We start from the raw sequence: 12,667 nt of genomic DNA on the forward strand, positions 1-12,667 counted from the left end.
CTCGGGAGAGAGGCACGAAACACGGGGAGCTCGAAATGCAGAACCCTGCCTGAGCCCCCCCCTCACCCCACCCCAGGGCAGTACCTGGCTGAACTCTCGTCCTGGATGAGCAGGGGAGGCTTGTCCGTCAGCTTCTGGGGGGCGAACTGAGGGGAAGGGGAGCGAGAAGACTCCATCGCGGACGTGGGCGCGGGCCGGACCTTGGAAGGCGGCAGGGCTTCCGGCTTGGCACAGGCTGCGCGCTCGTCTACATGCTGCCCGTCCGGCTCGCGGGGGGCCTTCTGGCCGTTTGCGGGCTGGGCACTACCCGGCTCCTCCGCCGGGGTGCAGGCGCTGGAGGAGAGGGACAGGCGGTCCACGGACGCCTCCAGGGTGGCGGGCAACGGGGCGGGAAGCGGCTGGCTGGGCGAAGCCAGGTGACTGGCCGCAGCTGAGCTCGCAGGTGCGCCCGGGAGACTGGCCGCGGCTGAGCTCGCAGGTGCGCCCGGGAGACTGGCCGCGGCTGAGCTCGCAGGTGTGCGCAGGAGACTGGCCGCCCCCGTGCTCACGGCTGCGCGCAGGAGACTGGCCGCACCTGTGCCCGCAGCTGCGCCCAGGTGGCCGGCCACAGGTGCGGTCGCAGATGCGCTCACGTGGGCCGACGCGAGCGTGCTCCCCAGCGTGATCAGGTGAGCGGTCACGAGCGTGCTCCCGAGCGTGACCAAGCGGGCGGACGTGGGCACGGGAGCGGCGCCGGCCGGGCCGCGGGCCTGCTTGGGCGCGGGCGGCGGCGGGGCGGGCCTCGCGGCGGGCGGGGCGGCGCTCACGGCCCACGCGCCCTGCGCCGGCGCGAGCGCGGCCGGGCGGCTGCTCTGCGCCTGCGCGGCCGGGCCCGGCGCGCGCGGCGCGTCTGCGGCTGCGCGGGGCTCCGCGCGTCGGTCGGCGCCGGGCAGCGGCGCGGCGCGGCCGGGGCCGTCCGCGGGCAGCTGTGGCGCCGGCGGGGCGCGAGGCTGCTCAGGGGCCTGCGGCGCGTCGCGTGCGCCCCGCGGCGCTCCTGGCCCGTCTTCCGCACCCTGGGCATGTGCTGGCCTGGGGGAGAACAAACAAACATGAGCGAACGGCTGCCGCTGGCATCTTCCCGAACGGGGACTAGACCCCGATCTGGCTCATCTCCTTACGCCACTTTAGGAATTACATCCGCACACATCTTTCCACACCTGCCGCCCCCCCGCAAGTCCTAACGCGAGGTATCGAGTCCACGAGGCTGTATACTGGCGTGTCGTTCAGCGGGACGGGAGATACTGAAACACGCGCATGCGTATCAGATACACACGTTGCTCACAGACTCCATGAAAACAAAATTTACACGTTTAAAAACATCGTGCAAGTTCTCATATGCAGCTCTATCAGAATTATTTCGTCTTGCAACAGTGTTTTTATGCAGCTCACGTCAGTAAATTGCCACACACAAAGGGCTCGGAACTTCTAAGACTGGCCGCAAATAAATTTATTAAAACCTTTAGAATCAGTAGTGTATTATTTAAGATAAAAAAAAAAACAGACTTTATGTTGGAAGCTGCAACAACTCATGATCTTTCCATATCCATTTCTATCTTTCCATGATAGGTAAATACATATTTACAGGCAAATACATACACGCATAAATACACCTGCAGAACACACGCATGCATGCTTCACACGCATGTTGCTGAGCTGCGGCCGAAGGTCATGGGCTAACAAACTTGCAGCAAACCAGCCAGCCATGCCTCTGCCGACACACAGCTCTTTCGAACCCAACAGAGTAATAAAACGAGCCTCCGACTCTCCCAGGCAAAGGAGGAGCTGTTTTCTACTAGGAGTACAAGCTCTTAATTGTTACATTCGAACAAGGGCAGCAACTTCAGAACCAGTAGGTAAGAGATGAAACCAGTAACAGATGAAACCTTTTAACTAATGAGCCGCCCAGGACACCTGCCCGGGATATCCAGCAGCCCCTGAGGGCCCAGGAGTGCGCCTGCTTCCTGGGACACATACCTGGCCTAGGCATGACAAATGTCCCGACCCTATCCGGGCCACGTAGTGCAAGTCAAGTGCCCTGTGCATGTATGTCCCTCTTGCTATGTCCTGAGGAAAAAGGTCCCCTCCAGGTTCAATGGACGCTCCAGAACAGAACCCAGATCACACCGAATTCCCTCCCCTGGGCCCTTGTCAGCCAGCTGAGGCCTCGCTTGCCGCCCTGCGCGTCCCCAAGCAGAGAGACAGGCGGACCCTGCCCCAGAGCTGCAAGTCCTCGGCATCTGGCACAGGACTGGAGAACTTGAGTCCCCCTACGACACTGAACCAGGGCAGGTTTGTTCTCTGCCTCCAGGAGGCTGAGGCCACGGCCTCAGCTTAAAGAACAAGCTGTGACCAAACAGCCAAGTGTCAGAGCTTAAAATGTTAACCTAGTTTGGGAAATTAGATTTTTTTTCTTTTACAGATTAAGAGAAACTAGAAGTTATCAAAATAACTTGAATGTAGCAATCACTGTTTTAGAGAATACACAGTCAAGCAGCCGTGTGGTTGCAAAATACAGCATGGCATTTATACGTGGCCAGATTCTGAGGGGTAGGGCTCACAGCTCAGATGGCCTGTGTGGAGAAGGGAAGGCCCCATCTCCCCTCCATTTAAGGCATTGTGCCGCATAGGACAGTAAAACCTAACTCATGACAATTCACAAACGCCTCCCCAATATTTTGTTTCAAAGACATGAGGTGCACTTGAACGCTTCCTTTTTCTCCTGCTAAAACTCTTGACATCCAGGACCCACAGACTGATGCAAACGCACCTGCTGCTCAAGAAACATCCACCACTTCATAGAAACGGAGAATTAAATTAGCTAACGTACAGCTAAAATCTAAGTGCCTCTGGCCATCTGGATCCACATTTAATGTGTTAATTAGAAAGCAGCTCAGAGTGCCTTAGCCAGGACGGGCTCTTGAGGTCTATGGAGAAATGGAAGGCAAGTCACCTATGGGAGCAAAGCCCCCGCCCGGGAAGGAAATGGCTCAGAGCAGACGTGCTGCCCAGGGCGCCCCGCTTCCGTCGGTCAGAGGGCGCCATGGGCTCCTCCCGTCTTCCTAAGGGGGCACCCTTGGCAGAGTTTCAGAGCACTCCGTTCCCTGGGGAGTGGAGGTCTGGGTCGCTGTGTTTCCCATTCAATTCGCAGGAGCACAGCGACTTCCGGGCAGAGTCTGCACCTACCCCCTTATTTCTTCTTGACTCCTCCCCCGAAATCTCCAAAGTCAAAGCCCCATAAAACCACTGACTGGTTTTTACTATCTCGGTTGATAAGAATTCATGAAATTGGGGTCACGAAAGGAGCAAAAATGGGAATTTGGGATTCTACCAATTAATAATTTCCGAGTGGCCACTGTGTAGGTAATGTGGATGACATGTGTTATGTGTGCGCCTGTGTCATGCATGTTGCACGTGTGTTGTGTGTGTGTGTGTGTAAATACGTTTCTTTTTTTAAGGACAGTCTAATGGCGATGGCAGATCCAGGAGCAGAAAAAGCAATAAAACAGGATGACTTAAGGATTTTGGCAGCGAAAGCAACTGAGCGCCTCCTGCCACACAAAGGAAAATTAAAAAGGCAGCTGCATTCCAGAGTCCCGGAAATTGATATTCAGGTTGGGTTGGTCGTTCACTGTCGTGCAGGACATGCTAATGACATGTTACCAAGGAGAGAGCCGCGTGTGCAGCCCCGGGTGGGAGGCAGGGAGGGAGGGCGGCCGGAGGGGCTCAGTGCGAGGCTCCAGGGGCCGGGCAACCCCAGACCTGCCACAGGGAGCGGGGGGCCGCGCTGTCCTCAGGGGGCTGGCCGCCGTGAAAGGCAGCAGAGGCGAATGGTCTGCAACCGAGGCCTCGAAGCAAAGCAAAAGGAAAGTGAGGAAGAAAAAGCAAGAGGAAGAGCCACATTAAATCATGCTCAGCCGCACGAACAGCCTACGACAGGGCACAAGCCACTGTCGGGCAGGAGACGGACTCCATCTTTGACCGCGGTATGGGGCCGGCCAGCCCCACGTCTCAGTGTGGACTGCCCGTCGGAGAGGTGGCGTTTCACTGACAAAGTCCACGTGCCTGACACGAGACCCTCGCTGGGCACGTTCCTCTGGGTCTCGGCTTCCGGCTCCCTGCCTCCACCGTGCTCTGCGCACTGGGTCTCTGTCACGCAGACGCCAGTCCTGCGGGCTCGGCCACACCCAGCGAGGATGTGTCATTTGTGCCAGTCACTGTGTTGTCCACACTCTCGTCACCGGCTGGGCGTGCCCCTGCGGTGGCCGGGGAGCCAGGGTATCTTCCCCAGGGCCCCGCTGGCAGGTCCTGGCGACGTGCACAATGTCACGCCGTCACCTGAACGGCGTCGGGCACATTCCTGCGTCTGCTGCTCTCAGGCACTGTGCACAATGGTAAGAAGGAAGGCTGCTTTTTGTTGTTGTTGTTTTTTTGAGATACAGGGATTTATTGAGGTTCTCCATGAAAAAACCTTGCACGCGAACCCTCGCGATACGTTTTTCGTTGTTTCATGGTTTGACTCACTGCTGTGTTGTAAATAGGGCTCTGCGTTATCTCCGGCATCGCAGAACGAAGAATGTCCCACTCTTCCGGACGTCAGTGAGATGCGAGGGGTGTCCCAGTCCCTGGGGAGCCAGTGCCGGAGAGGGACGCACAGCCCCTTCTGACGCGTGTGTTGCCGGAGGCTACCGCCCCGCCGTGTTCCAGCATCCGGGCCGCTGGAAAGCATGAGCCCCCCGTGTCTGATCCGGGGGTTTGTCAGGCAGACACCCCAGTGACGGCATCGCACCCCAGCTCTACGTGACACTGGGAAAGGCAACGGGGCTCAGGGAGCTTCATTTCCTTACCCGTCTGGGCGATCGCAGGTCACGCCCCCCGTGTGGGGTGGCCTCCAAGGCAGAGGCGGACAAGGTGGGATCTGTGTGTGAGTGTGTGTGTGGGGGGGGGGGGGTTCCCCAGCAGCCATGCGTGGCACTGGGCGACTGGGCATTTAACAGCAGAGGGCTGTCCTGAGCTGGAGCCGACCCGAAACAGCTGTCCGTCAGTGACGGCAACGCCACACCTCCCGGCAACACCCCACAGCGCTGCGCCCCCCACCCCGTGCCGCCCCCGGAGCTCTGTGCAGGAATTGCCTCCCTCGGACAACAAGCAGGGAGGGGACAGAGCGCGCGAGCTGACCTTGCCGCGGAGCACAACACCGAGCTGTTTCCTCCTGTCATTCAGAGACTACGCGACGTACTAACGTGCAGCTCACGCAAAACCAGCGGCACCCTGTCGGCCCTGACGTGGCGGAGCCGGGATCCAGGCCTCGGCTGTCTGCACGGGGCTAGGCGACCTCGCGGGACAGCTGGGCTGGGGACCCGGAGGCGCCGCCCTCGCTCAGAGCCACACGGCCGTGAACGACCCTCAAGTCCGACATCTGCTATCTGGGGTCACTGTGTAGGAAGCACACTTCTGCTGGCTGTGCGTGTGAGCAACATTGATTTTGTGAAACGTAGAATTATTTATTAAAAACCACGGCCGGCTTACTTGTCCTTTGGCCCGGCAGGATGTATGGGACATCACCAGTCAGGCGAGCTGGGCGCCTCTCACTCCGGCAGCAGAAACAACCCCATTACCAGGCTCCAGGAGCAGCAAGAAAGCAGCAGGAGCCTGAAGTGCGCGAGCCCGAGCCAGGGGCCCGATGACCAGCGCGAGGGCTTCGATATGCCTCTTTCGAGTCCTGCCTTCTCTCTGCGACCGCGGACACGTCCTCCGGGACCCGGCGTCTTCTCTTCCCTCGTAGTTTTATCTTCCTTGCAAAGCACTGGAGAGCGTCTCAGAGGGCGGTCGTACCGCACAGGGCAGTCATGCCCACAGAGGCCCGGTGGTCACCCTCTCACCAGCACAAATGCTAAGGACAAACCACCAGGAGCCGGCAGCCACCAGAACGCAGGTCGGACTGCACGAAGCCCCAGGAGCAAGGAGAACACGATTAAACATGCTTGTATAGTTAAAAAATAATAATAACCTAACCGTAACCAACCCTAAATGTTCAAAAAGCACATAACACACCTCAGGGGTCTATTTACAGCCTCGGCAACAGTGATGGGGCAAGAAAGGCCCCCTCCCCGCCAAGAGAACTCGAGATGCAAACGGCGAGCAACAAACGAGAAACGGCAACAGCTCGAGAAGACATAAACATGCCCAATTCCTCCAGCTGGATAAAAAGGAAATGACTTTTTTTTTTTTTTTTTTTTTGCCAGAAAAATCACGGAATGTTGTAAATGGCTAACGCACAGTTTGGGGAGCGGCATGGCTGTCCTAGGCTCCTGGCGGGTGGACGTACACAGCACACACTTCATGGACACCGAGTGACTTGGGGCTATTTCCCCAAGCCTGCCTAGCAATGCCATGCCTGGAATTTTATCCTACGGAAATCGGCATGTCTGAGCACGAGTATCTCATTGCAAGATGTTCACTGTGGCTTTACTTATCACTGTGAAAGACTGGGAACAGCCCTAAATGTCCACAGCATCTCCCTCCACTGGACACACGTGTACAAGTAAAAACAAACGCGCCGTTTACATACAACACGCATGTGACCACACATGTAACACTGAATATCTGCACTGAAAAAAAGACTTCGAAGCGGATACACTTCAGCCTTCCACAGTGCTGTCTTTGGATGGTGAAGTTGACGGTGATTTCTAACGTCTTCAGTCTGCTTTCCAGAACTTCCACACATTTTTAATAAAAATGTTTTAATTAGGAACCCGTAACCCCAGATCAGTATAAACCCTAGCTCTCAAAAATATACATCGAGCTTATGAAATAAGGAACTGTTTTGCATTTTAGGCATTCCTGTGGTAAAAGAGTTCAAAATATAGTTATAAGAGTATATCATCTCCATAAATTAAGAGAAAATCATTGGCTTCAGCTGTCTTTCGTGTACCACAACTGCATGTGACCCAAAATTCTGAAAACTCCACATCTCAGATTATTGTCTGATTATCCTTACTCAACTGAACTATATTTAGAAATGCATTATTTTCCCACTAGTTTTCAGGTATTTACTATACATGAAATTTTACTTTATACACTTTACTGCTATACAAACCATCTCATAAATACATCTATGTGACGTGTATGCATGAAGGTATAAATAAATACACATACACGTATGTATAAATCTTAAATATCTTCCAAGAATTTGAGTTATTCCACCTTGAATGGCCTTCAAGTACATTCAAGGACCTACTTGCTAGATTTTTTTTAAACAATGTCATTAAATAACAAATATCCTGCACGTTATACCCAAGAGAACGCCATTTGTTACCAGCTGAGTTTCTGGGGCTTTAGCACAGAGAACTGTGTAGTAGGTTTGAATGTCAAGGGCAAGACCACTGCCTCGGCAAAACCCTGCAGGCAGAAAATTGAGTCTGCCGACAAGAGCTCGTCTTTTTTGTAAGCGGATCTCAAAGATATTACATGCATGTCTCTCATATATATTCACACGTCTTTATTTTAAACGAATGTTGACAGCAAATGAGCCACACAACACAACCCACGGGGCTGAGTGTGTGGTTTTTAAGGGGAACTCGAGTGCCTGGCTTTTCTCTCTAAGAATCAAAAACTACTACGGCTGAAAGGGACCTTCAAAATCATGCAATGCATACTCCTCATGTCACGGACAAAGAAATGGAGGGTCACGTCCATGCAGGCTTGGGTGGGGAGGGCGGGCTTTGAACTGCCCCTCCCCCAGCCCGGAAGTCCACGCTTCCTTGGGATTCCTCGGTCACCGCATTGTGGGCGCACCCGACATGCGACATGAAAGTTAATGAGCGACGGGGGTTTGGCTTCTTGCAGCAGGCCAGGACGCGTCAACATCAGAGGGGGTTTGAGCTGGAGGAGCCCACCAGATTAAAAGGCGGCCACACCGTAACCAGCTTATGAATCCAGCCACGTAAGGGCCGCCTGGCTTGTTGTAGAACCTGGTCCCCGTGCTAGTGGGCCCAAGATATACACGTAGAAAAGGCTTTGTGAACTTCAGGGAATTAACGCAAAGGATTCTGCAAATTTTTAAAGGTGGAAGTACTGAATAACTCCAGCATCTCTTCGGCCATCCAGGGATGTCCACAAACCTCCCAGAAAGGACTTGACGACCCCACCCGCTGCAGGCAAAGCCAGCTACAAAACACAAGTGTCCGGTGACTGGGTCAAGACGAGTTGAACTTGCGAACACAAAGCCCCAGCTGCGTCCACAAGGTCTCCCTGACCTTGATCTTCTTCAATTGACATACACAGAAGAGGCAGACCGCTAAAGCTGTGGAAGTCAGGCAAAGGTGTTCTAAAGGCCACACAAAAGAATAGCTCCCCCCAACCTCGAAAATTCAAAGGCGGCCAGCCTGTCCATCCTAAAAGGCAGCAGTGGGTATGCATTCTCTGGGTCACCTGTCACCCCGGCTGGGCGGCAGAAGCCTATGCAACTTACGCGGTCCACAGCAACGCACGTGGTGATTTCTGGTACTCTTTTTAAAAAACTGCTTGTGTGGGTGTTTTGTTCGTGCACTTCTGAAGGACACTATGCCCTGCAGATATTATTCCCTGAGGGAAGTGTGTGTACGTGTAAAATGTTTCTCCCCCACGCAGGACAAAAGCATAGAGACGGCCCTGTTTCTACCCTCCGGGAAATACTCTTCTGCAAAGAATCGTAAAAAATACTTATAGACTGCCCTCAAAGATTCTGCCGTGCAAGGAAATGAAATACGTTAACCGTTCATCACATCTGTACCAAGCCTTCAGTTATCTTACGTGACATGTTAAAACAGGATTCTGCTTTCATTCGGTCTATAAGTCTTCAGACAATGTGAAGGCAGCGAGCGGTCTAATTACCATATAGATGCTGTCAGAGAGATTTCTGAAAACCTTTCTTGAAGCTCCTTTTCATTTTTACCTTTCGCCTAGGATAGCCACTACGCAGGCATGTCGAAATGATTGCTACCCCTGTGAGTGAGGACATGCAGGGCCACGCTGTGTGTGTGCTCACACACACATGTGAAACCCCCCACACACACACACACAAAAGCACCCTTGGCAAAGGCATGTGTATCATCTAAAGATATGGCCACAATGAGCAATAACCTGCTTCTTTGATCAGCATTCAAAAGGAAAAAAAAACACACACAAAACGCCAGCACACGTGCAGCGAAGCCCGTGGAGAAATGCCATGCCTCTCGAACGGTCACGACCACACCAGAGGAGGCAAAATCCAGGAACTGGAAAATACACAGAACCATGGATGCCATTGCCCCATCTACATTTTTCTTTGCAATTAGCAGGCTGGGTATGAATTCACCCACAGAGCATTTTTTTTTCCCGTGAGTAAACATGCACACCTGGTTGCTGTCTTTTTTTTTTTTCTTTCTTTCCATTTCAATGTAGCTGACTCACCATTTCCTTCCAAAATCCACATTCGAGACTTCAGTCGTGAAAACGCTTATTATTTCTTCCTGCCGTGGAGAAATAAAAACCAGAGCCGGGAAGATGGGTCTTCCCTGCGATGCTGCGGTGCTGAGCCAGCCTCCGTGGGGGACCCTCCCGCGGGGGAGGCGGGTCTGCGGACCTCACGGTGGGAAAGGGGGAGGGGGCAGCACCCGCCTCCGCAGAGCAGAGCGAGGGCTGCGGGTCCCAGCGGCAGCACTGAGGGCCCCGAGCTCGGCCCTGTGGTTCTCATGCCCTCTCAGCCCAATGCGAAACGGCCGAGCTGCAGAAGCTGCACGCGTCTCCCTGCGGGCGCGCGTGCCCGCACGCGGACGTGTGCGCGCGCGCGCGCGTGCGAAGCGCGAGCCGCAATCTGCGCCCCGGTCCGCAGAACAATAAACATCTGCCCGGACCTCACCCCCCTGCACGGCAGAGCTGACAACCTGCTGGAGGAACAAAAGCGGCATTGGGACCGGCAGCCCCCTGCCGGCGCGCAGGGGTCAGGAGGCCAGGCCCGCCGGGGGCGGGGCGCCCCAGGAACGCGGGGGCTTACCGGGGTGCGCGCGCGCCCCTCAGGGCGCTGCAGGCCGGCCGTGCCGCAGCCCCCGAGCCTGGCTGCCCGCAGCGCAGCGTCGTCTCGCAGCCACGCTCGCCACAGCTGGCTTGCCTGAGCCTGCTGCGTCCTGATGGGCAAGTTCCCGCAGGCTGCGGCACTTACCCCGACTCAGGTGCCTCTGCATTTCACGTCACCCCACTGCCAACTGCCGACCTCAGGGGGTGGGGATGGTGGGGGGGGCCCGTCTGCAACACTTCCATGCTTCAACCAGCACAGCCTTGCCCTTTTAGGGCCCCCAAACACTCGGCTGTCTTGCAATTTTTTATCATACAGGAAAGCCCACTGCACAAATTTTACACAGCTTTATCGATGAACTACGCCAAATATTCCCATAATATGTGGGATACTTGCTTCAACTCCAGAGCCAGAAAGAACAGAGTCAGAGGAAAAGATGAAGTTAAAAAAAAAAATGCAACGGCGTATTTTACACGTATCTCTATTCTTGGGCTCATCACACACTCATTAGGAGTGCAACCCGCCCACCAGCTAAGGAGTGTTTCCGGAAGTTTTGCTGTGCGCGAGGCTTTCAGGCCAAGTGGACAAAGCAGCTGCAGGCTGACCCCGACTGCCCAACCGTGCGGCTGCACAATGATCGCTATTGAAAAGTCCCCGCGCCCCGCCCCCCCCTAAGCCGCGGAGACCGCAGCGCCTCGCCCCTCCCCCAGCCCCCGAGCAGCCCCTCCCCTTTCCCACAGCCCCCGAGCAGCCCCTCCCCTTTCCCACAGCCCCTGACTCTCTCTTCTCAACTCTCAACTGCTTGGATCAAACCACGTCTCAACCCGCAGCTCCGATCTGTGCGACTCCTGCCCCTTGAACCAAATAGCTACTTTGCAGTGTCTCCACATTACAATTTTATCAAGAATGACTTTCTCTCTCTCTCCTTTTTTTTTTTTTTTTGTTACACAGACTTGATGTTAGGCACTGTGCGGATACATTGTTATAGCCACGAAGCTTCTTTTAAAAGTGCTGCAAGGCAAATTGCTACCATAATCCCATCCATCGCCCAGGCACGTGACCTACTAGCAGGGTTGGGTGGCCTGACTGAGGAACGGTTGTTTGAGCCTGTCTTCGAGGCGCAAGTCCACTACTATGTTCACTTTTCCTCCATGTCTGTCTATGCCTCCCCTCCTCCTACCCTTCCTCCCTCTCTCCCTCTCTACTCCCTTACTTTTCCAGACGACAAGAGGCTGCAGGCTCGCCCCGTATGGCCCCGCCACCGCCCTAGACTGACCTATTCCTCCAAGGAGCCCTGCTTCCTTTCACTGGACGAGAATATTAGAAACCAAGGCCGGGCTGGGTGTGCCCGAGGAATCCACTTTTAAAGAAGACGCTCACTGAGTTATTTCCAAAGAGAAAATACTTTTGTAATATTAAGGTTCCCAACAGGCTTTTCACGTATGCAGGCTTCCTGGAACAAGGCATAATTACAGGGCGTGTGAGATGCTCGAATCTTCTCGTAGCTGGTGCTGTCTTAATACCATTAAGACTTTATGTGGTAAATAATTATAATAAATTGCACACAAATCTGCCTTTAATTGGCACAGACCATTGATCTGCGCCCTTGCAAAAGTCCACAAATAAGGGGACGGAATAAAATAAGCACCCTGGGACATTCGCATTCCCAAACAAGTCTTTCTTCTGGCCTCTCGGGCAGTCTTGTGACGCCTTGAACCTTCTGCAAGTCACATCACCTGAAATGAGCAACATGCCTGGCTCTCAGGGTCTGAGGACACCCTGCCCACCCCGCTGTCGCTGAAAATCTGAACGTCACAAAGAAGCCAGTCTCAGAGCATCCTGTTCTCTCCTTCACGCTCGCACTGTGAACAAGTCACAGCCGCCTCCACTGGGGTGGACGGTATAAACTCCCAAAGTCAAACAACCAAACGAGAGAGAAGTCGGACAGAAAAAAAAAATGAGAGAAATGGAACTCCTGTTGCGAGAGAATCATGAGAGAAGCCTCTTGGAAAATGTCCAGACAGAACGCGGCTCGGGCCCCGCATTTCTGGCGAGGGGCACACACTCGCGGCAGAGCATCATCTCCTAACCCGCCTCGACCAAACAAGAGGCCGGCAAACCTGTTCTGTCACCTTTCCCTGGCACACGGCCACAGCCACTCCTCCACGTCCCATTGTCTACGGCGGCTGCCGAGCCACCAGGGCCGAGCCGACTCGTCACGACAGGAACAATACGTTCCTCAAAGCCGAAACGTTTGCCCACCTCCGGATCCGAGCCGCGTGGATCAGACTTGGGAAAGGCGCAGCCTCGCTTTACATTTAAAACTCGCTTTCCTGTGGAGTCCCGATACTGACCTCTAAGATGTTTAAAAGTTGACATAAAGTTCATCTACAGTGGTCCCCATTCCCTGAGGCTTGGGGGACACATTCCAAGACCCCCAGGAAGTACCATACCCTAATACCATGTTTTTCCCTATACACACACACACACACACACACACCTTTTCACCGAAAGGAAGCACTTTACGGCTTCTCTCTGGCATATTCGAACTGCCAGCATCACTACTCATGTGCTTTGGAGCCATTATTAAGTAAAATA

General features: G+C 54.4%; 1 protein-coding gene across 8 annotated transcripts in view; it reads right to left on the minus strand.

The window, feature by feature from the left end:
• SHROOM2 (shroom family member 2) overlaps positions 1-12,667 on the minus strand; it is a 106,091-nt gene that overhangs the window by 16,809 nt on the left and 76,615 nt on the right. For 7 of the 8 annotated variants that reach the window (XM_036235687.1, XM_036235692.1, XM_036235693.1 and 4 more), the window contains one exon: positions 85-1,068. The exons of the other annotated variant lie outside the window; for it this stretch is intronic. In XM_036235687.1, coding sequence (XP_036091580.1) covers positions 85-1,068 — 984 coding nt within the window. The remainder of the gene's footprint in view (positions 1-84; positions 1,069-12,667) is intronic. 8 annotated transcript variants of the gene reach the window in all.

Source organism: Rousettus aegyptiacus, unplaced genomic scaffold (genome assembly GCF_014176215.1).
Source record: "Rousettus aegyptiacus isolate mRouAeg1 unplaced genomic scaffold, mRouAeg1.p scaffold_m13_p_19, whole genome shotgun sequence".
NCBI classification, from domain to species: domain Eukaryota; kingdom Metazoa; phylum Chordata; class Mammalia; order Chiroptera; family Pteropodidae; genus Rousettus; species Rousettus aegyptiacus.